The 24,839-nt window shown below is 40.1% G+C and overlaps 2 protein-coding genes across 2 annotated transcripts; one reads left to right on the top strand and one right to left on the bottom strand.

Annotated features, from left to right (window-relative positions):
* Window positions 1-9,012: 9,012 nt before the first annotated feature.
* LOC135703695 (putative RNA-binding protein Luc7-like 1) lies at window positions 9,013-21,459 on the bottom strand. Its single transcript, XM_065224972.1, has 5 exons — window positions 21,282-21,459; window positions 20,949-21,043; window positions 10,915-11,013; window positions 10,256-10,848; window positions 9,013-10,188 (listed from the first exon to the last, which is right to left on the bottom strand). Exons 1-5 carry the CDS (start codon window positions 21,340-21,342, stop codon window positions 9,987-9,989), a joined length of 1,050 nt encoding a protein of 349 aa, XP_065081044.1. The 5' UTR covers window positions 21,343-21,459; the 3' UTR covers window positions 9,013-9,986.
* Window positions 21,460-21,608: 149 nt separating this feature from the next.
* LOC135703647 (ubiquilin-4-like) lies at window positions 21,609-22,285 on the top strand. The gene has a single exon (XM_065224927.1). The coding sequence runs from the start codon at window positions 21,685-21,687 to the stop codon at window positions 22,282-22,284; it is 600 nt and encodes a 199-aa protein (XP_065080999.1). The 5' UTR covers window positions 21,609-21,684; the 3' UTR covers window position 22,285.
* Window positions 22,286-24,839: the final 2,554 nt, after the last annotated feature.

Genomic DNA, 24,839 nt, shown 5'->3' with positions numbered 1-24,839 from the left:
GAAAAAGTATATTTTTGCTAATTTTTATATCAGAAACTGTCACTTAAAACACTAAGACACTCTTTTTTACCATCTATTTGACGTGAAATAAGCCAAGAAACATTTCTTCTGAAGCAACCAAGTTTATAAACACATTATTTTTTGCTATATTTGAGCAAAACAGTAACAAGAAATATTACGATTTTTTTCAAAAAATTTTGATATCTCTACACTATAACAGCCATAAAAAATATTTAATCAACAGAACTGCACAAATCATTCAATTTAAGATACTCTTAACATGTAAAAATGATAAAAAAATATTGAAATAAAAATACATCAACTTTAATTTTTGAGGTTTTGGCCAGCCAGGAACCACTGTACAGTGGACGACGATGAGACTCATCGAGACGGGGGGACAAGACAACAAAAACTAATAAAGACAGACAAAAGACAAAGGAATTAAATTCTTATACTACACGCTATTCTGAATTTACCCAGTGACTGGGTGGATGGCACCAATTCTTGTATCCAGTAAGGAGTTGTCAAAATCTTGGTAAACTAGTATTGTTCTGATGAGGGTAAATGGTTCTAATCGAAATTTTCTCTAAGTAAAAGCTGGCACAGGTGTACCACACATGTTCCACAATACATGGCGGTTTGCACCACTAGTTGTAATTCAAGCTTTCAGAAGTCACGCGTCAAACGGGAGCAACTCGGAAACAGAAGTCTGGTACGTTTTGGACGTGTATGATACTTGCAGACCGGTATGAATGTGTGAGTTTAAATTAGAAAAACATTTGTGATGTATGGGTGCCTAAAGCGTGCATTTCTCGCTGTGCACTTGGATATCTGATTGCAGGCAAAAAAAAGTAATGGAGAAAGAGAGCGCAAAAACTCTCTTGTCAGTTGTAAATCTCTCAATTACTGATGGGTGCGCCGGTGCGCCTGTTAAAACTTATGAATAAAGAGTTGATTAGTAATTCAATAATCATGTTTGCTACCCAGGGAACTTCATGAATTATTTCTAGATTATGACACTGTGTTGTATCAAAAAATGTTTCGGAAGTGTTTGACGGATATTCTTTATTACACTTCAGTCGATAGAGTAAGCCTTGTGATAAAAACGAGAATTAGTTAAATTTTCCTCCTACTTCGGTTAGCGCGAAAAGGACCATAACGGGTGGCAACTAAAATTTTGGAATTTTTTCGAGGCCTCTATGCTCAACAACAAACGAGCTCAGAGTGTGTATGTGTTAGCTCTCTCTCCTCTTTCTGCTAGTATTTTCTGTTTTGTTTATGCTTGCCCAGTTTTGCTCAAAATGCCGTCGAAACAAGAAGTATTTCGCGAGCGCGTTGTACAGTTCTACGAACTGCACAGAAATCTCGGTAAAAAGTATACGGTACAACATTTTAAAAGCGAAAATGTTGCGGCTTCGACTGTTTACCATATCCTAAGATCCCCAACAACTGCTCGCAAGCAAGGTAGTGGAAGACCAGCCAAAATTATGGACGCAAAAATTTCCGAGAAAGGCATTTCTAAGCCATGGTTCAAGCCCTCTGGTTTGGCAATCAATCAATATGTGTACCAGAACGAATGTTTGAAGAAAATTTTGATCCCGTTTCTACAAAAACATCATGCTGATGGACAATACGTGTTTTGGCCGGATAAAGCGTCATCGCATTACGCCAAAAAAACACAATCGTTCCTGAATACCCATTCGATCCCATTTGTACCCAAAAACCACAACCCGACAAATCTGCCTCAGTGTCGCCCAATCGAAGATTTCTTCGGGGTTTTGAGCTCCTTGGTGTACAAAAATAACTGGAGAGCCACGAATTGCAAACAGTTGATTGGTAGAATCAAGAGATGCATTCGCAAAGTTGACATGAAGGCCGTACAACGCTCCTGTTCTGACATCAAACGGAAGCTTCGCCGAACATCCGATTACGGACCGTTTTCAAATGTTCACTATTTTTTTTTCAACAATGGACAATCTATCTTTAATTTCAATAAATCAGATCTTCTTCAAGTATGTTTGTCTTTTTTTTTTGACAGCTTGAGAAAGAAATTCCAAAATTTTAGTTGCCACCCGTTACATGTTTTGTTTACACAAGATGATAGGCCCTTCAAATGTTACGTTAGGTAGTGATTAATATAGTAATTGGGAATGTGTCCCTCGAATTCATGGAGCATTGAAAACAAAAACAAACACTAATATGTCGTGGTGAACTATAACGAACAATGTTTGGTGCACAGGTAAACAAATAAGGCACGCGACGCTTCTGCTGTAATGTGAACGGGGTATTAGGGGTATCCTCTGGGGTATCGACAAATTTAACGTGCATCTTCTTCTTATTCTTAAGCTCAAAGCAGTACTTTTTAGTGTGCCTTTTTATTGCAAAAGCTGCAAAAACATGGCTTCCTAGGAGTTGGAACTGACCTACTTCTACTCCTGCTATGGCTACTACTATGGCTTCCATTATTTCTGCCTCTTATTTCCTTGATTCTGGGCCGGTGAGAGCTGTAGACCTTCCGTCTGTTATCATCTACTTTTGCTACTATTGTAAAATTATTGCCATTCATCATTCTAGTCCTTACTCCCGCAGACTCTAGATTTACGATGATTTACTCTACCTTCACCAAAGTCAAATCCTCCTCTTTAAAATGCCTCTGTTGAACCTGTTTGTCTAAGACTCCCATTACCAGTTTGTCCCTTGAAGGCTCCAAATTCACAGAATTCCGCCTGAAGCTTACGTTTGAACATGAAATAAAATTATAGCGCTGAAACATATCGGTATCAGTCTTATCAAATCGGCGCTTCGACACTCGACTCATAGGTTTTCGTTGCCAAATCAACGCCAGGGTGCAAGAGCTTAAACTCACTGCAAGTTTCCTTACCGCACAGACCAATAATATATGCTAGCTTCTCTTCCGGTGGGATTTTATTAATCTTAAAAATCTTGTGTTTGGGGCCGCCATATTGGATTTTGGTCCACCATCTTGAATTCCAAAAGGGCAGTGGACATCAATTTTGCACTTCCACTTATGGAGCATATCCCCTGTTCAGAGGCCGCCATACTGGATTTTGGTCCACCATCTTTAATTCCAAAATGGCGGCGCATGTCATTTTTCCACTTCCCCTTATCGAACCTATTCCGCAGATACCTACATTGCATGGGTTTAGATGCATATTCCCTGTTCGGGGGCCGCCATACTGGATTTTGGTCCACCATCTTTAATTCCAAAATGGCGGCGGATGTCTTTTTTCCACTTCCCCTTATCGAGCCCATTCCGCAGATACCTACATTGCATGGGTTTAGATGCATATTCCCTGTCCAGGGGCCGCCATATTGGTTTTTGGCCCGCCGTCTTAGATTCCAAAATGGCGGCGGATGTCTTTTTTTCCACTTCCCCTTACCGAGCCCATTCCGTAGATACCCATATTGCATAGGTTTAGATGCATATTCCCTGCCGGATGCCGCCATAAGGGCTGTTCATAAACTACGTACACAGTTTTTTTGGGATTCTTGACCCCCCCCCCCTCCCCTTTGTAGACAATTGTCCATACAACAATTTTAAAATTTGTATGGGCCGTGGATAATTGTCAACCCCCCCCCCCCCCCTAAACAGGCTACGTAGTTTATGAACAGCCCCATATTGGATTTGGTCCACCATCTTGCATTTGTGGAAGCCATCTTGGGTTGAAATGCACCATTTTTCTTTCATCCGGAATTTTGACTTGAATTTCGGAAAGCCCCAAACTCTACAATTTAGCATATCTTCTAATCCTATGATTTTCGATGATTTTGATCTTGGTTGATATACACAGAAACAAAATCCATTGGCAAAAATACTATATTGATGGTTTAAATTAAATACTCCCACCAATAGATTTGTGCAGAAACGAAATTCATTTAATTTGACTAATTTTTCTATCGAAACTACTATACCGTTTGAGTCAGCATAGTAGTTTTGACAGAATGGTAGTAAATTTGATTATATTTATAGTCAACTATACTGAAATCCTGCTAGATTTAACGGTATTAAGCGTAGTTATACTGAAAATAAGTGTTTTCTGCAAAATAGTATTCCTAACTATTATCTTTGTTTCAGTGTAGGGGTAGTCGGGGCATAGTGGGCATGTTAAGCATTTCACCAAACATCTAATAAAGTAAGCAATATAATTGTACATTTGCAGCGTTAAATCTTGGAAAGGTATCTTATTATCATAAACTGACCGTGGAAATGTGAAAAAAATGAACAAGATGAAAAACCACATGTTTTTGGAACGTGTGAAATTGTGAATTTAAGATACCAGGTGGGGCATAGTGAGCACCCCCGGTGGGGCATAATGAGTAAGCCACGTTTTGTACAAATTGATTGTTTCATGTATACTCTAGAAAGGTTAAACCTTTGTCCAACAGTCTACGAGGTATGAGTGGATTGAAGGGTAGAATACATTCCGGAAACCCCTGAGCCAATATTTGCCAGCCAGTTGACTCTCGACGTTTAACGCCACCTGAAAAGCCAAGCTGCGGATGTCTCGAACAGTTATTCCGTAACAGGAAACTTCCAGCTTTACTATATACAACACCAGTTCGTTTTCCTCAGCGTTCGAAAAAACAGTAGCAAATGATCCGATATGCTTTTTTTCTGGAGTCACCGAAATAACGTAACGTCCTAGAGTTGCACGTGGAACACATTACTCACGAGACGTTTGATTCACGGATTCCCTACGGTTCACTGCTTCCACTGTCCTTTCCATGTTGTCCTTTGACCACTTTTACAGAACTGAACAACTCTTCTTGTAATTGCGGACCATATTACCGACACTTGCGATACGCATCAAAACAAAAACAAACCACTGTTAAATTAGTGAGGTTACTTTCTTTTCTCTGCTCACTCTACCCATCCGACGGTTGCTCACTATGCCCCACTAGACTGATGCAAAATTTGACTTTTTCGCTCCACAGTGCTTAAATGGTTTCAAGTCGGGTCCTGATTAGCCTCCCAAAGTTACAACTCATTTGGTTAGAAACAGACTTCGCACAAGCCATTTGAAGTTTACATGTAAATTACTATGGGAAATCTCAACTTTTTGTTCATTGCCTTCTAGTCTTTTTCCATATTGAGCTGCGAAACAGTTCGATAGCCATTCTAATAGAAAATTTTCTCAGCTACAACTTTGCCGAAGATCATTTCTATGTAAAACGAGACAGGAAAAAGCTAATAATTATTTAAGAGATTGGTAAACTTATGACATGATTAAGCAGCTGCTCTGTAGGCAACACTGTATTTTGCAGTGTGACATAGTAGCCATGATTGTTGTGTCCTATTCAACGCCCCAGAAACACCAATGTTGCCTGCTGAGCAGTTGATTGAGCATCATCATAAGACATCAGCGCATTGAACCATTGATAACTTTCTATCCTTGCATTTAATCAAAAAGTAGTCTTGGGCAAAGTTGTAGCTGGGAAAATTTTCTATAAGTACAGTTGTTTGCTTTTGAAGCAGACCGATATGGTGAATTATTAGATAGACATGAACAAAAATCTTGGTTTTACCATAGTAATTCCCATACAAACTTCAAATGGTTTGTGCCATCTCAGTTTCTCACCAAATGGGTTCAAATTTTGAGAGGTGAGTCAAGATCCGATTTGGAATCGTTTAAGTATTGTGGAGCGAAAATTTCAAATTTTGCATCACTCTAATGCCCCACCCTATGTAAAAAAAATCAAATGGTAGTTTTGACATCAAATTGAATACATATTATGTGTAATGTGATGCAAACAGTCTGCATATGCTTTGAAAACATGTTTAAGCTAAATAAATACCTACGACGCGGTATTCTGAGTTCTTAAAACCTTATTTAGGATCATCTGATTTTTATATTGCCTAGACAAGATATGCCTAACTTACACATGTTACGACATTTTTCAAAGTTTAAATGCGTTTTATACAATAATTTTCTAGAAATTAATTGTAGTGACGGTAATGAATTAATTTATTTTATTTTCTATTTTGAATAAATAGTAATTTATGGCATTATGCCCCACCTGTTCACTATGCCCCGCCTACCCCTAGATGCTGGTTGAATTTAGGAATCGAAAATCACGGCTGATATTGGTCGAAAATCACGTGTGATTTTCGTGGTGATGATGGCTTGTGATGTTGGTGCTTGTGATTTTAGGTGATATTGATCTTGAAAGATTGCTGATTTTGATTTTCTGATCTTGATTAGCCAACACTGATGGTGATGATGGATTTTAAAATTTTATGTAGATTTAAAAAAGTAGTCTACAAAGGTTTGAGCCTCGCGCGCGTATTACGGATATAGAGGACTGAATTGAACATTTGATAAAAAAAAATGCAATTTTGAAGCTTATTTGGAAGATACCTTGTGTTAGTAGCAATGTTGCTGATTGATGAGCCAAGCCGCGATTTGAAACCGACAATAATCTCCACGGGAGAGAACTACAAACCAAAACTGTCTCTGTTCATCAGTCACCTACCGCTTCAAGAGAAGAGCGAAAGAGTGCCCTTTACGTTTACGCCTTTATCCGTTCATTCTATGAAATGTACAAATCCAAGCCGATACCGAGGAAAATCGGGCACTGAGTGAGTGCCGCTCGAGTTTCAGGTGGCTTGTATCACTGATTGACTGAGTCAATGGTTGAGCAAGATTTTACTGGTTATTATGTACGGATACGGCAAAGAGAGAGAAAGAAAGTTTTTTTTCTGCTGCCTGCCGCAGTCCGCGTTCTGTTTTATTGGTGAAGCTTATTGTTTTTATTCTTACTGATGCAGATTTTGCTGTCTTCACCCACTAAGCAATGCTCACCTAAATTGTGCTGCGGGGAGGCGAAATATTTTGCAACAAATGGACGGTTTTGCGCTAATAGATGCCTCGGGCAGTGAGGGAAAGATAGACACTTTCTGTTTTAATCCAAAAAATAGTGTCCCACAAAATTAAATGTACTAAACTTAGTGCTTTAGCTCACGAAGTGCTTTGTTTTTAATTTATGAAATGTTTCCCACATGTAGAATTTATAGTTACCGGAAATCCTTATATGTCAAGATGCAAATCAGGGTTAGAGGTTGTTTTTGGATTTATAAACAATAATAATTAAATAGGGGCTTTTAATTAACTACATAGACTGTTAGGGGGTTCTACACAGTTTAATGTTTTTAGTGCATATTTTTATTGGAAATTGTATGAGCTGTGGACATTTGCCATATCTCTTGTCCCATAGATAACTACAGTAGTCTGGGGGCAAATTGATCACCGATGAACATCATAAAATATGAATGTTGAAATTCCCAAATATGTTTTTCTCCAATTTTTACTAAGGCACCGTTATAATTGATTAATTCGAACATCAAGATCAAACAATACTTTCTTATTTTATTAAACTGGTTTGTTTAAAGTCCACTTCTTGAAATTCAACCTTACATAGAGCAAGAATGCCACTCCTACATTAATAAACAAGTTAAAAAAAATTGTGCATCCGGCATAATTTTGGAATTTCAATCTCCGAAAGTTTGTTTAAAAATAGTTTTCATTTCGGTGGCACTCTTGTTCCATCTGGCCCTATATTCCCCGCCCATATGTAATAATAAGTAACGAAAAATCACCCTTTACCCACATACGTTACATTATTTGTAATGCAAATCACAAAAGATTATTTTATATTTCTTTTTCAGTTTTAAAAATAATTGTTTCTGTACTTACCCAAATGACTAATTTCAACATACTCATTCTCATCCTTGCATTGTGCGTTTATTTCAAAAATGTGGCGACCCCGACGTGACACTGAATCTGTTTTCAGGTTCAACAGTCGCCCCTTTGCACGCTTACTAATAAGTTGTTTTATTTCCATTGCCCCTTTATCAACGTACCCATGCATAACTGCTTCAACGAACAGGTAGACTCACTCTGACTCAATTTGTCTCTATCAACACACTCTGACTCAGACCTCGAGTTATGTAGACCGTACACGATTGCTTTTATTGACAATAATCGTATTGTCAATACATTCAATATTGACGTCAATACATCGGTATTGACAATATTTCTGTATTCACATCATCAATATTAATGTCAATAATTCCCCTTCGCGTCAATATATTGATACGTGTGGGGTTTGCTTTAGATACATGGTGAATCAGAACGACTAAGCTGATGACTGAGAGAGAGAAAGTCTGGTTAGATGAACACATTCTCAGCATTTGTCTGTTCTCCCGCTGAGTTGAGTCGGAATATTTTTGTTATTACCTCTGTCCTATTCGTAGTGAGAGCCTGGTTGGAAAATGAACATTGTGAGTTGTATCTCTCAAATACTGGTACTGAGTTTTCATTGATGCGAAAATTTGCAACATTGGTTAGTAGTAGGTTTTTCTGGCAATTGTCGGCGGTTCGTGAGTTGGCGCGCAGGGATAGTTTACTACATTACCCAAGAACCTTTGCATAATTCAAAGGTTCATTTATTACACAATCGTTTTTGATATTGAAGTGGATTGAAACCGCGTGTCCTGGCCTTTTAGGAAGTTGCTGTATTCGGAAAAAATTGTCCAGGTGACCAAATTATCCCTCTCTTACCCATGGTAGCAAAGGTGATCCACAACTTGTCGGTCGGTATCATGTTTGTGAATCTACTATTAAATAGTCAGTACTTGTTTAAGCTTCACCGTATACTCTTTATTCGCACCCATATGTGTTCTTGAGAATTCAACTTAGTAATATTAAAAAAAAACTATTGATTTTGAACAAAACCTTTTTACGGATTCGATCATTTTAGACTGTGTGGAACATCTTTTGTCTAGCATTTAAAAAAAACCATATTTGCATCTCAAAACAACGGAAAACCTTCTGGGAAGGAAAGGGTTAAGGGTTTAAGTAAAACTTACCACCATCGCTCGTTTTACTTAATGAACAGTTCTGAGCAGTGCTTTTATTTTTTTTTTCTTTCTTGTGCCAAACAGCCGTCGGATAGGAATTTCACAAACAATGAAAAACAACACAACACCTCTAAAATGGTTCACCCTTTATTCAATACTCAGTAGTCTGATTTGCAGATGTACACCAATTCAGTAATAATAGTTGTAGCAATAGAGTAATCTTAAATCGTATTCGCGAAAATTCTACCCTTAATAGCTAAAGCACGATCATTTAGTGGGATGTATGTATGTATAAATTGGGACTGTAATATGGTGAATTTGAATTACTTCTATTTATGTATTACAACATTACATTTGCGTTTGTGTGTCGAAATTAAATTTTCTCTTAAAGTACGACGACCAAAGCAACGGTTCCGAACCGTGCACCAACTAATCGCACTCGAACAAAAAAAAATACATTTACAAACAGCACAACAGAGCTTAGTCTGTGCCGTCGAGGTAGGTGAATTTTATCAGGAAATGAATGTTTAGTTCACACAGTAGAATTATAATATGCCATAAGTAGAGAAATCATAAAACGTAAATGAAAAGAAAAGCATTCTTACCGAAAGTCGAATTGGTTTCCTGATAGAACACACCGGGACGCTCGCGCCGTGAGAAACACTGTGTATGACACACTGATGAGCCGTGGAATAGCTAATCGTCCTCCTCGATCTTGACAAGCCTAGTGTACAGCTACATATCCACTTGCTTCGGTTTAGTTTATTTACGATAAAATTTCTACTAATTTGCTTAAATTGGATTTTCTTCTGTTTGTTAACTTTATGGGTAATTTACATACCCATACGGAATTTTATCATTCATTTCGCACTACATACACATAAAAAAAACACTTCATATTCTACAACTGTCGACACACCAGAAGAAAAGAGAATCGGAGAAACATTTAATCGGTTTAGATGCATTGAATGGGATATTGCTTACGGCTTTCCAGCTGAACCATCCTGGATCCGCACTGCTTGAAGTATCACCATGCTGCTTACTCCGCTTCTTCCGCTAAATTTGTGTGTCGGTGGTAGTAGTAGTAGTAGCTAAAGGTCAATGCTTACCGTCTGGATCTTTCCCTCGAGCGTGTACGGCGACGACGGTCACGATCCCGATCGCGGTCGCGATCACGGCGGTCACGGTCACGATCTCGTGAGTGACGATCGCGGCTCCGTGTCCGTCGTTCGCGGCTTTTCGAACGGCGACGTTCCGAACGGTCGGTACGTTCCGGTCGCTCCGACGATGGTTTTCGCTCACCGCGACTGTGGAAAATGCATCGATTTAATAAACTTATCAAACAGAAATTACAGCGGGAAATTGAAAACCTACTTGTCTCGCCGGTCGCGATCCTTGTCGCGAACAAGTGCCCTCGAACGTCTATCCAGCTCACGACTGCCAACGAACCGTGATCGGGCACGATCATCATCGAAGCTGCCGCCTTCGCGACGACCATTCCGCCGCAGCTCCTTCTGCCTTGGACCGGCAGTCTTTTCCAGCTCTATCAGCTTTTCTCGAATTGCCAAAAATCCTAGATGAAGCTTACCACCGAAATGATCCGCTAGCCGAACGTCGTTGTCGTGGATGCCCAGATAGGCCGAGCAAACCTCGCACACGCGTAACTTCTGCTGCTGGTAGCTACTGGCCGGTATGGCACTTCGATACTCCTGTTCGGCTTTGGCCTTCCGCGCCCGCAGCTCGTCGATCTCCGACATGAGCTTCATGCTTTCCTCGACTTGCCCTGCCTCACCTAAAGCTTCTGCCTTAGCAAGTTTCTTACCGATTTCCTCTGCCAGTTCGTGGACGGCGTTGGCTTTCGCAGCCACCTCCGCCGTCAGCTCTTCCTGCGTTTCGGCCAGCCGCTTCTTGGCCGCCTCCGTCCGCCGATCGCAATCGGCAATGAAGGCCTGCAGGTGTTCCATGGCCTGAAAAGTCAGATGAATTTAAATAAGACGAGTTGGTGCTTGCGGAATGAAAGGATGAAAACTTACGTCGACATCGTAGTAGTAGTCCTTACTTTTGGCAGCATTCTCGTAGTCGGCTCTCAGGGCAAGATCGTGCACTTTGGGACACTCTCCCAGGTCCATGCGCTAGATGAAACATAATGAGAGAAGAGAGAATGGGAATTCGTGGCGGATTAGCATCCGATATTGTACACAAAAATTACAGTCACTTTTTTGTTTGTTTCGAATTTCGGTTAGTTCTCAGGCGTGACGATTTTCCGATTCTGAACTCACTTGTTGTATTCTGTATTCGACCATATTAAATTTCAAAGGTAGTATTTTCGGTATTTCAATATTTCAGTTACTGCAGCATTGCTCGCTAGGAAGTTAACGTTTGTTAACTAATATATTCGCTACAATGATAAAAAGTAAAACAATAGCTATGAAGATTTCGCCGAAATGTTCAAGAAGTTTTGTTCAATAATTCGTTAAAATAAAAGTACTTTGCAAAAGTCTTAAGATTTAGGTATTGTAGTTATCCTTGCATGTTTATCTAACATGGAAATTAGATTCGGAAATAATTCATATTTGAGTATTAATGCGTTTATATGTGACGGTACTTAAAATGCTCAAAACATTACGTTTCAAAGAATGTAACGGAAATTATCAACGTAATACTGAGATTTCCTGATTTTTAAGGTTCAAAAATTAATTCCCTGATTTTCCAGGTTTCTGCAGGTAGTCGATACCCAGAAATAATTTAGTTAAGTTTTAGATTCAACACACAGAAATTTAAGATCAAGGATTAACAAAGAAGGATTGTCAAAATTTTGAGACTTCAGTTGAAAACAAATTACAAGATCCTGATCTTAGAAAACTTTTCAAAATACTAAGAGAATTATGTATTATATGTTAAAGTTCCCATCAAATTGTTTATAAGATAGTTTGAACATACTGAGAGGTAAGCGCATATCATCTGTAAGAAACGTGTGTGTGAGAAAATCCAAGGGCACCGGTGGGATTCGAACCCACAATTCCCATTCAGTACACGGGTGCATTACCAATTAATCATATCGCTGTGCCGCTGGTAGGAAGTGATAAAAATCTCCATATAGAATTTGAGAGAAGTGGGAATAATTCGCTATCGGTGCATATTCAGGTCAAAAAAGTGAACGACAACCTAAAGAAATTAGTCAGGGACTTTTGTCGTTCAGTTTTTTCCCGGAAATACAAGCTACAATTAAATAAAAATGATTTTTCCCCTCATACAGTTTTACCTGCTTTACTACCAGTCCCCAGAGAGCCAAAAAAATTAAAATTTGAGAGAAAATTTGCTCTCACAACCTCAATCTCTCAACATGCCATGTATTTTGATGACACTCGATTTGTGATTTCCCTTTGACAGATTACAAAATAGAGTTCCTGACACTACAAAACATGTCTGATACTTCTGATCCATGGTTATTATCGGTGTCATTCCTTAATTTTGTTGCTAAGGAATCCAATTTTGACTGACAGAGGGGCGCGCCTTTGGAGGGTGTTTCAACACTCTGAAGGGTATAAATAGCGGTACCTTTCAATTAGAGTCGGATCCTTGCGATAAATGCAAGAATTACAACTGTAAAAAAAATCGAATACTTTATCATTTCTCAATAGTGATGGAGTAATACGACATGCACTAAACTAAGGACACGGGATATACTACAATAGATCAAATTACAGGTCGCAGTGGTGTTAGGTCCCGAACAGAGGAAAAAAAACTTTGGATTAAACACTGAACTGTCGGTTTTTTTTTCCAAACCTACGACTGGATGCCTTCCTTCAAATAACCAACTGAAGTGCGGTAAAAATCGGTAGAACTGTTTCAAACACATCGTTGGTACTTGAGCGGGTCGGCGTTCATCTCTTTTTGCCAGTGGTGGCGGGGGGGGGGACACCCCTCACCATCCCTCTCCAAAGGGGGAGTTTGGTAAAGAGAGACGAAAAAACCGATATGTACCTTCCTTAAAAGTTGTCCTAGCTCGCTATCTACTCTCTATATGCAATTTTCACACTGCCGTACTCTAACGGAACTGTCAACTCTAGACTTTTATCTCCTCCATCTATCGTATAAAAATTACCACTTTAGTCTGTTATTTGAAATAAGCATCTTCAACTATGTAAATCGTTGACTTCACGCAGAAGTAATACTAAACATATCAGGCATAACATTTGATAACGGCACAAAAGCATTTGTAAACAACCATTCTAAGGCCCTTTACACGCGAACCAACGTTCGCTCCGAAAGCTATGAAATTATATTAATGATTTACGACTGGTGATCTTCCCTATCAAAACACGTCTGGAAATAACTCCAAAAAAACGTCAAACAACCGGAAAATAAACTAGATGCGGGATGCACTGAAGGGAACCCGTCCATCTCGCAAATATTAAAAGTGGTCCCTAAAACCAACAGCTCTGAGCAATTTAAAAAGTATCAAGAAACCTTGCATATAAAGGTCAACCCTAACGTTTGTCCAAGAATACGCGTTGCTATTTTGGACACAGATATAATCGCTTTATTAGACTCAGGCGCAAGTATTAGCGTGCTGAATTCGACAAAAATTCTCCAAAAACATGAGCTAAAATTATTTCAGGCAAACGTGTGAGTCCGCACAGCGGATGATACAGAACATGAATGCCTTGGGTACGCAAACGTACCTTACACATTTGCAGGCGTTACCAAGGTAATTCCAACCATTGTTGTCCCCCAACTTTCGAAATCATTAATATTAGGGATGGATTTCTGGAATGCCTTCGAGATAAGACCAATGATCAAAAGTGACGATCAGGTAACTGCTGTTGATCTTTTAGATATCAGCGGACAACCCATGATCAATTTAATCTCCGCAGATCATAATCGATAATTGAACCCTACCGACTTAGAATCAGAAATCTGTCTAACGATATGTTCATTAGAACTAACAGAAAATGAGAACATCCTTACTCATAAGGCACAACCAGAACAAGACGAATCACTAGATATGCCATCTCTAGAATTATCTAGCAACCCCGAACGAGACATTGAAAACATAGAAATTGAACATGACTTAACAGGACACGAGCGACAACAGCTCACAGAAACATTAAAATGTTTCCAATGGACTAGTGAAAACAAACTTGGTAGAACTACCCTAATAGAACATGAAATTGAGACGATAGAAGGCGCAAAAATGCGGGACTTGCCTATGTACAGATATTCGCCCAGTGTATGGGAGAGCATAGAAAAGGAACTTGAACGATACGAAAAGCTAGATGTGATCGAAGAGTGCACTAGTGAGTTTGCTAGCCCATTAGTACCGGTCAAAAAGTCGAATGGGAATATTCGAGTCTGCTTGGATTCGAGAAAAATTAATTCAATTACCAAAAAAGACGCTTACCCGATGCGCAACATGAATGAAATTTTTCATAGGCTACAAAAAGCAAAATATTTTAGCATCATTGATTTAAAGGATGCCTATTTTCAAATTCCATTAAAACAAAATTCAAGAAACTTTACAGCCTTCCGAACCCCAAAAGGACTTTTTCGATTTAAAGTTGTCCCATTTGGTCTGAGAAACGCCCCGTTTACGATGGGTAGGCTAATGAATAAAGCCATGGGCTTCGATCTTGAACCCTTCGTATTCATCTACTTAGATGACATAGTGATAGCTTCAGAGTCCTTAGAAGAACATTTCCGTCTCTTGAAAGAAGTGGCAAAACGCTTAGAGAAAGCTGGTTTGACAATTTCTGTTCAAAAAAGCCGCTTTTGTAGAAGACAAGTGAAATATCTGGGGTACCTATTAACTGAGAATGGCCTGGCAATCGACAGTACAAAGCTAGAACCAATACTTAATTACCCCCGCCCTAAGTCAATCAGGGATGTCCGACGACTTATGGGATTGATGGGATTCTACCAAAAATTTATCGAATGTTATAGCCGCATAACAGCACCAATTACAGATCTTTTAAAAAAAGCAAAAAAATTCAAATGGACCGATGAAGCAGAACGTGCGCTAGCTGAATTAAAATCGGTACTAACTTCCTCACCTGTACTTGCAAACCCTCGTTACGATCTCCCATTCATAATAGAGACCGATGCATCCCAACTGGCTGTCGGAGCAGCTCTCCTACAAGTCCACCCCGAAGGGAAAAGGATAATTGCTTACTTTAGAAAAAACTCTCAAGCACGCAACGTAAATATGCAGCGACTGAGAAAGAGTGTCTTGCAGTTCTACTTGCTGTTGAAAATTTTCGACACTATATCGAGGGGACAACTTTCACAGTCATAACCGATGCCAAAAGCATCACTTGGCTGTTCACAATTACTGCGGCTAACGGAAATTCAAGACTACTTCGTTGGGCCTTAAAACTGCAATCCTTTGACTTCTCAATACAGTATAGGAAGGGTAAGGACAATGTACTTGCTGATTGCTTATCAAGGATTGAAACTATTCAAATAGGTGATAGTAAGTATGCCGATTTGCGTACGAAAATAAGTAGCAACCCTGATCAATTTAAAGAATTTAAACTGGTTGGTGGCAAAATTTTCAAATTTGTCCACAACACAGCAACAATTGAGGATAAAAGATTCCTTTGGAAATACTATCCTCCAGAACAAAAAAGGAGAGAGATTATAAAAGGTGTGCATGATCCAGCTCACTTAGGCTACGAAAAAACAATTGCCAAGCTAAAAGAAAAACATTATTGGCCTAGAATGGCCCTAGAAACAAGACAGTTTTGTAAAACTTGTTTGCCCTGTAAAACTTCTAAAAGTACAAACATAAATAGCACCCCACCTATGGGCACCCAGAAACAGCATTGTGACCAACCATGGCAGTTCCTAACGTTGGATTACCTGGGTCCGTTTCCACCGTCAGGTAAAACTGGAAGTACATGTCTCCTTGTGGTTACCGATGTATTCACAAAATTTGTTCTGGTTCAAGCTTTTACACAGGCAACAGCCTGTTCATTTGTTAAATTTCTTGAACAATCAATTTTTCTTTTATTTGGCGTACCAGAAATAATATTGACGGACAACGGTAGCCAATTCACATCAAAAATGTTTAAAGAACTCTTAACACACCATGGAATTACCCATTGGCTCACACCATCCTACCACCCACAAGTTAACAACTCGGAAAGAGTTAACAGGGTTATTACAGCCGCAATTAGGGCCACTATCAAATCAAGTCACAAAACGTGGGCAGACAACATACAGAGCATAGCAAATGCGATAAGAAACTCAACGCATGAGTCCACAAAACATACTCCGTATTTCTTAACATTCGGAAGAAATATGATCTCCGACGGACGAGAATATGCAGCACTTAAAGTTCATAGCGGCTGGTGAGCAGATGTCTTTTTGAAAAATTTTTCTCAGTGATCTCCGTTTTAGTTTCAATTAAGTTAAAGTTTCGTAGAAACAAAGCCAAGAAGGCACAATTTTCCTGCTCTGTGTGCAGTTTATTGAAAATAACAAAGCGTTCGTCCAACGAGCGCTTTATATACAGGCTTGATTCCTGTCACGACACCACACATTCACGTGTTGACCGCCATCGCTCGTGTGCTCGTTTCGGCCCGCCGTGATCGGTAGTTAAACGGAGTGCTGGTTTCCCATCATCTTAAGGTAACGTCCGAGTGCTTGGGGGTCTTGTGGGAAGGTTTCATTTCGTCCCGTAGTGATCGAGTAGTGGTAGTTCGCGAGGGTCACTCGGCGGGGCACGTTGGCCTTCTTGCGGGATTTCTGGGTTGCTCTGGACGGCCTGCTAACCTCGAAATCGAAAGCTTTCGTCCAGCCGCGCCACCTCCGCACCTTTAATTCGGCCCTCTTTGAATGCATACGAGCCCTCCGAGGTTGGTGAATACCCACCCTACACCACCTTGTCAGCAAAACATCGCCGCGGTTCGATGGACCCCTCGACCGTTCCCGTACCGGCCGAGAAGTCAACGCCAGCATAAACCCTGCGCAGGTACGTCATCAATATGGCCATTACACTAAAACATTTACACGCCACACACACAAAGTTCAACCCGAATTAGAAAAGATGAATTAAAATGAATTAAAGTTCATTCAAATGAAATTACTTTTTGTTCTGATTTATGCTACGAACCATTCCCTAGGTAAAAGCTTTCCGTTCACTTCGATTCACTTTCGTTTACGTTCACCTCGCTTTTCGTTCTCCTAGTACGTTCACAGCTTTAGCGGCGTATGACCGACTGGAAACGTAACTTTTTTGTTGAATTTTAGAAAGCTCTGTCGGCGTAAAATCAACCGTTCAAAGACTCCCCTGAGAACTCAATATTTGCTCTTTAGAGCATAGTCGGGCAATTCAACACGACCAGTAGTCTCTCGATCTCGAGAGTGGCGCATAAGCTACTGCATTGTAAAAACCTTCTCTTCAAGCGAATTCGATGGACGGTTACATTGTTAGTTAGTTTTCGAAGGAGAAGTTCTGAGCACAATTCCAGAATTACAGAATTACGGATAATGCTTAGCTGAATCTCAGCAAACAAATGAAATGTTTGCTGAGATCTCAATAAAACTTTTTTGCCGAGATTTGCACCGCCGAGCTCGGTAGAAAAAACTAAGTGTGTAAGAGTGTTCTGGCAATAATTTCAACCCTAGTGCGAAATATTCATCACAGAATTCCAACAAAATTGATTGCAAAAAAATGCTGATAGTTAGAACGAAATTCCTTAAAATACTCCAAGGGGTTTCTAAAAAAAAAAATTTCGAAAGATTTCTGCTGTTTTGAATAAAGTTAAAATAAATTTTTGACAAGATTTTCAAAGGAATCAAAGTCTCCGAATAGGTTCAAGGGAATTCTAAGAAGGATTCCAATTAAATTCTTAGAAGTGGTTGCAAGGAAATTCCAAAACGAATTCAACGGTAATTATTACGCGGAGTGTTTTCTGGTTTATTTCAGAAGAATTCCATGATAATTCAGAGCAGAATTCCAAGTTTATTCTGGAATTCATATCATGAAAATTTTGACAACGAAAAATTAAAACCCCGGAAAAGAATAATTCAGTTTCAGTTTTTAAAAATATTTGTTTCCTAAGTATAACATCTGCAATATTTTCTTTTAATGACCAAGCACTTTACATCTGAAATTGAAACGACAAAAATCAATTTGCAATATTGCTGAGTGATTAAATTCTAAAAACAATAAGACGGCAAACAGAAGAAAATTATGATGCACCAAATAGAGCAAGGCATTCATTCGGTAAAGGATCACTCTGTTTTAAAGGTTTATTCTGAAATTTTTGCTGGCCACCCTGCATATCACGTCGCCGACGAAAATATTTTGATTGACGCACAGATCTTCTTCTTCTTCTTCTTCGCATTTCAAGCTTATTGCATATCGCATATTAGCTTATTGCGTGCTCTCAACTTAGTGTTCTAGATGCACTTCCACAGTTATTAATTGAGCGCTTCCGATGCCTGTACCATTTTTGCATAGAGTATAATTGTGTGGCAAGTACAATCATACTCTACGCCCAGGGAAGTCGAGAAATTTTCCAACCCGAAAAATTCCTTGACCGGACTGGGAATCGAACCCAGCCACCTCCAGCATGGTCTTGCTTTGTAGCTGCGTCTTTACCGACTGAGCTAAGGAAGGCCCCACAGGGAGCGCACAGATCTACCTACAATCAAAAGATCAAAGAGGTGAGGTTGATAGTTTTTGGAAAAATATCAATTCTATTCGCTGAGGCAAAGGGACGTTAGAATTCCATAAAAACCGCTTATGAAATTTCGACAAACGGATTTCTTATGGAAATCATAAGTTTGACACTTTAACAAAAAGTAATATAAAATGTAGCAGACCGGAATCGTATCCTGAGCGATCAGATTATTCACTCCGTGATTTGTTCCCACGTCTATCAACGCTTGGAAAATAGAATAGGTTAAAGGTATATAAGAACAACTCGTAGTACCTCATGTATAAGTCGTGCTTATGAAATGCCTATGGAATTCGTAAGTATCTTATGAAATCAAAAATGTCCAGGTTCATAAGTCATGTCTAATTAAATTATTAAGATGTTTTACCTCTGTGAAGAACAATGATAGCAAATTAGCACAAACAGTGTGTTGTGTCTGTTTCTATGTGGTGTTAGCATGGATCATTTTGGTTTTCGTTCATTTGTTTTCCGTCGATCTTATTTTCCTTTCCTAGTACCAATAATGCTATCCGACGCCAGGCGAGGGAGGCAACTCCCACCCTGGACCCTACCTATCGACCCATCATGAACTCATAGACCGGGGACCAACGGCATTACTTCCCGTGATCTGAGATGTTATGCCTCAGAAAATCCCGGCGGCGCCGACTGGGATTGACCCCAGGTCTTTCGGGGTGAGGCAATCACGCTTACCACTACACCACCGGCGCCGCTGTTAGCATGGAGTTCAATCGAGCAATGCTTTTTCAGTGCAGCTGTTAATGTTCTCTATTCTTTGATTCTAGATTCCTTCGGATCCTAATTTCACAATTCCAGTTCCAAACACCAGCTCCGGTTCGAAAATCCTAGACAACTTCCGTTCGATTATTATTACTATTACTAGGGAAAAGAGTAGTTATAATAGTTTCATGTTTGTTGTTGTAATTACTCACCAAAATCGACAACACAACCAATCCTCGCCACACACGAGAGCTAAGCGTAGTGGAACCCAAGTCTGCCCTCAGCAGGAGACTTGTTCGACTTGAACGTGCGCTACTACTGATCTTTTTACTTTCTTTGGATTGGACGCGGTCGGATTTGTTACGGGTAAAAGGTAAAGTTCGGTTTTGCAATCAGAAACCACAATTGCGCCACTTTTTTTTTTAATAAACAACAAAAGTTCATACGTACGTACAACGACAGGCCCTTCGGAGGAAAACAAAGGAGTGTGATCACCATCATCATTATCCTCTCTGCCACTCTAACAATTGAAATAGGAGGGGAACCACTTTCTTTTTCTCCAGCGCCGGATTTGATCGGAAAAAAGACAATGTTTTACTTTTGTCCGTTAACGGGAAAGAAATGAAGATAGTTTTTGTTTGTTTTGTTACAAAGATTAACGGTTTGTGTTTGTACATACCCAATCGCGCGCTTGAAAGCCTTCGACGATGATGCTGATTAAGATTGTTTTTTTTTTTAATTCATACGTACCCATTTTCTGGTATTGTGGAATTGAAAGTCTGACTACTATTGAAGACACGAACTACGAAATTAGTGAAATTAGGTTTCGATTTTGTGACTTTTACTCGAGCTCAGCGAATGACTACTGGGGTGAACCTCATCAAGACAAGGCATTAGTGCAGCGTTCTCAATTTTCAGAAAAAAAAGTAAGAAGTTATTTCTTCAGGTTTGAACTTCACCTCAATAGTCACACAAACATTCACGACAAATCAAATTCGTTTCGCGATTTCTACAACATCTCAGGATCAAGCTTTCGAATCATAAAAATTTAGAAACTAAACACTTACGGTAAGCTGGACCAACCGAGTGCGGGAGGCGTTCCCATCACGTGAGAGCGTGTGCTCGCGCTTCCGGGCAAGAGGATAACACGGACTCGATCTGCCTTTAACAATTTGAAACAGATTCGTAAAGAATTCCTGTGCTTAAAGGCAATCAAATTGCTTGAATGATGATCAAAGTTTGAATTTTCGTCAATCAGCAAAAAGTACTTACGATCATCGGCTAGTGTGTAGCAAAACCCTACTCTTGTTCGTTTTTGATCCCAAAAGGAGGAACCACTACTTCAGAACTCTGTTTTGAAGGGAAGTAGCGACGTGTCTGCAATAGAATCAGATGAGGGACATTTTGGTTTCGATCGCTTTCCGGAGGAGCAAGTCTTGTGTGGTTGGCTCGTGCTGAGGAAAAACATCTACACACGACAAACGGACGAACAGAGAGAGAGAGCACTTCGAAAGGCTTCTGCTTCTGTTTTGAGGTGGGGGTTCTACAACTCGGGGGGAATTAATTTAAAAACAAACGGCGGCCGCAGATTTAGATGACCTGCATTGGATCGGCAGAAAAGGAGGAATATGATAATCTAGATTTCGTTCAGTTCTACTTACCGTTGAGGCGAGGATCTCATGTGGACAGCATCCTAACAAAAAACTTTTACATACTTTGTTGTCGTAGAACTTGGTCGAGTAGCGGTTAGATTCACCTGAAAATATATGATACTTCAGTTATTACGCGTCGCTATGGGGCCCCCCCTTGAAACCTTGTCTAGTATGATACAATACAATAATACAAAGCTAGAACTAACCGAAAATGCAAATTAAATAGCTTATTTTGAATTTTCTACCAAATAAAATAAACTTACAAAATCTACCTCTCACCAAGCAAAAACAAACATGGAGGACAGGGCTTTCACCACCGCAATTCGGAATGTTGCTACTCACCATTTCTGGCCGTTCCCATGAGCTGATCCAGCATGGCTCGCATTTGATCGTGAGCCGTCATCGTTGCCCTGGTTTTTAAACACCTTCCAGCGATAAGACCGTCCTGAATCCACCAGAAATTCCAGTTTTTCTTCCACACCTCCAAATGCAAGATGTCACACACGCACGCAGAATAAAATGAAAACGTTGAACATTTTTTTTTTTTTATTCCGACGAACCACGAACTGTCAGTGTTCGGGCCTTTCGAACATCCCGGCGCTTTGTTTTCGAATCAATCGTGTCGTCGCCGTCGCCGTCATTCAGTACCATCCGTGGTTTGTTGTGATCAAGTAGTGCGTGTTATCAGCAATCTCTCGAAAAATGTAATCAAATTCTGCGCAAAACTCCGCAACCTATCCTCAAAATGCAACCGGACGATCTCTCGATCCCACGCGGAGACAACAAAATCAAGGAAAAGTTGAATCTTCACCTGAAGAAACGCCTGCAGGAAACGGGTAAAAGTTTATCATCATCGGCAGCAGAACCACCCCCACCGCCGTCATCATCATCATCATCAACATGCCCACCGGTTTCGCCTGCTGCTTCAGCAGCGGCAGCAGGGCCGTCATCGGGATCAAAGACTAAAAAGCAAAAGACTAAGCACTCGCCATCTACCTCATCTGCGACGAGCGCCTCTGCCGGCAGTTCGTTTTACATCGGCGCTGCCGCCGGCTGTAGCAGTTCCAAAAATCCGGATCACATGATGCTCTCTCCCGGAGCGCTCGGCGGGGGCAACAGCAACGATACCACCAACAGCAGTTTCAACTCGGTCGATCTGGACCCGGATGCTAATCTGTCGAACGATGGCCTGGAACGGGCGGCCGGGGAAAAGAGCGGCTCCAAGGTAAACTCTAAGCCGGATATTTTCACGGTGATTTTGAATGAGAAGAAGAGCTCGCTCATGCGGGATCCGGAAGTGATCAAGTTTTTGACAGATTTGATGGAGAAACGTGACAAGCCTTAAACGAGATTGAAAATGTTCTGCTCTGTTGCTTCGAAAATCCCTATAATAAATTCCCCCATCAAATCCGCCAGATGTCGTCCTGCCATTGGTGAATAAAGCAGAATTGTGGGAATGGAGTTTTTTCCGCAAAATCGTCGATTTCTTTTTAAACATTGCTGCACGGCGAATCAGAACGACTCAAATTTGAGTTTAGTTCACTCATAATCGCCAAAAGTGCAGGAACTCAGCGATGAGTAAATTTGCTTCATGTTTTCCCAGGTTTTTCCAGGGAAAAAAATCCCGAATTTGAGAGAAGTAAAGATTGGATTCACTCAGTCTATTGGTACTACTCCGAGACTGAATAAAGTTTTCGTCAATTTCCTCATTTTCTGGCAGATTTTTTAGGTTTTCCACAGGAAACCATGGGACAAATTTTACTCATCGCTGAGTTCCTGCACTTTTGGCGATTATGAGTGAACTAAACTCAAATTTGGGTCGTTCTCATTCGCCGTGTGCTGGTATGAGAAAAAATGTCTAGATTTTCAACATTCCGACATTGCATAGAATGTGCCTCTCATCGCTCAGTCGGTAAAAGTGCTGCAAGACCATGCTGGAGGCGGCTGGGATCGATTCCCGGTCCGGTCTAAGAATTTTTAGGATAGAAAATTTTCTTGACTTCCCTGGGCATACAGTTGTTGATATAACAACGGTCATGTCTTTCACGATACACCTTGAAACTAATAGCGAATTTGTTTTTGATTCAGTTCCAACTTGGATCGGGTATCAAGATTGGGTATGCTTGTTGCCTTGCAAACGTCAGTGTTAACGTTTGTTTTTGTAACTTGGTTCGTGTTGAGGTTCGCACTGACAATACGCTCGGGTTCGCATGGGTTGGAACTGGTGCCAACCTGGATAATTGTTTATTGTTGCCATACATCAACAGGCTGGCTGTAGCCCAAATGATGTTAATAATACTAATCATAATAATAATAATAGTAAAATTACATGTCAAATAATCACAGAAAGAAAAACAAAGCAACATGGTCAGAATGTAAAAAAACATAAATGGAAATACACTAATTTTCTCTGCGACCGGCGAAAACAGATGAGAATCTCCGACGAAGCGCATCACGTGTGAGGTGAAAGTCGAATACAGATGCGACTCTGTTGAACACACGCTGTAGTTCGTGCGACGCAGTGGCAGCAGTGGCAGTCTCAGCATGAGGTTGTTACGGAGTGGTCGGGGTTGCACGTTTAGGTCAATTTGCCTTAGGATAGCCTCACAATCTATTCGTCCCTGTAGAGTGTCGGCGATAATCAAAGCTCTGTTGGTGTCCCTTCTAATCCGGAGAGGTTCAAGGTTTATCAGTTGGCAGCGACTCTCGTAGCTGGGCAGCCGAAGCGGATCTCTCCAGGGCAGTCTACGAAGCGCAAAACGAAGAAAGCGACGTTGAACAGATTCGATTCTCTCGGCACCATTGTTGTAATTCGGATTCCAAACCGCAGAACAATACTCAAGCGTCGATCGTACGAGGGAGCAGTAAAGAGATTTTAAGCAGTAGATATCGGTGAAATTCTTAGCTATCCTGAAGATGAATCCTAAAGTCCTAGACGACTTATTGATGACATAAGAAATGTGTTGCCTGAATGTTAGCTGTGAATCCAACACCACACCCAGGTCTTTCACCTGATTCACGCGTTCGAGTGTCGTTCCAAGCAGGTCATAGCTGAATACAATCGGTTGCTTTTTTCGTGAGAACGTTATGGCAGAGCACTTCCCGCATAAACGCGAACCATAAATTGACCTTACCTAAAATGGTTAAAAATTGTTTATAATCCCTGCTAAACTTTAACTGAAATGGTTATGGAACTTTACATGAACGTTTAATGATAAAGTTTCAACCTTATGTATTATGGTTTTTTGGAACTGGACCTTACAAATAATGGGTTGTTAAGAACCATTACCGTTTCAAATTCTTGTTTTCTCCATACATTTTCGGAAAGAGAACTATATTAGAACCTTTTAACTTATGGTTTGAGAACTTTAATGGTAATGGTTATGGTAGTCAGTAAGGTCCACGAATGGTTTTGTAACATCGATCAACTTTATGTGGAATATATCGCGAATTGGTTGCCTGTAATTTACTGATTACCAATTCACGATATATTCCACGTAAAGTTGAGCGATAATACAAAACCATTAATGGACCTTACTGACTACCATAACCATTACCATTAAAGTTCTCAAATCATAAGTAAAAACGTTCTTATATAGTTCTCTTTCTGAAAATGTATGGAGAAAACAAGAATTTGGAATGGTAATGGTTCTTAACAACTCATTATTTGTAAGGTCCAGTTCCAAAAAACCTTAATACATAAGGTTGAAACTTTATCATTAAACGTTCATGTAAAGTTCCATAACCATTTCAGTTAAAGTTTAGCAGGGATTATAAACAATTTTTAACCATTTTAGGTAAGGTCAATTTATGGTTCGCGTTTATGCGGGTTTGCTGGGTTCACTACCATTCGATTTAAAGTACACCAACTGGCGAAGACATTAAGCTGATGTTGAAGAT

This window comes from Ochlerotatus camptorhynchus, unplaced genomic scaffold (assembly GCF_037179485.1).
Source record: "Ochlerotatus camptorhynchus isolate MF236.1 unplaced genomic scaffold, CSIRO-AGI_Acam_v1.1 ptg000220l, whole genome shotgun sequence".
Classification (NCBI taxonomy): Eukaryota; Metazoa; Arthropoda; class Insecta; order Diptera; family Culicidae; genus Ochlerotatus; species Ochlerotatus camptorhynchus.
Note: the sequence above shows the minus strand (reverse complement) of the source record. Positions and strands in the feature narration are given on the sequence as shown.

Bases quoted from the DNA above. Each gene is read 5' to 3' on its own strand.
- LOC135703695 (XM_065224972.1), bottom strand. From the start codon at position 21,342: ATGACGGCTCACGATCAAATGCGAGCCATGCTGGATCAGCTCATGGGA. The intron at 11,014-20,948 runs GTAAGTAGAACT...TGTTTCATCTAG, and splicing joins ATGAGATCCTCGCCTCAACG to CGCATGGACCTGGGAGAGTG. The intron at 10,849-10,914 runs GTAAGTTTTCAT...CTGACTTTTCAG, and splicing joins ACTACTACTACGATGTCGAC to GCCATGGAACACCTGCAGGC.
- LOC135703647 (XM_065224927.1), top strand. From the start codon at position 21,685: ATGCAACCGGACGATCTCTCGATCCCACGCGGAGACAACAAAATCAAG.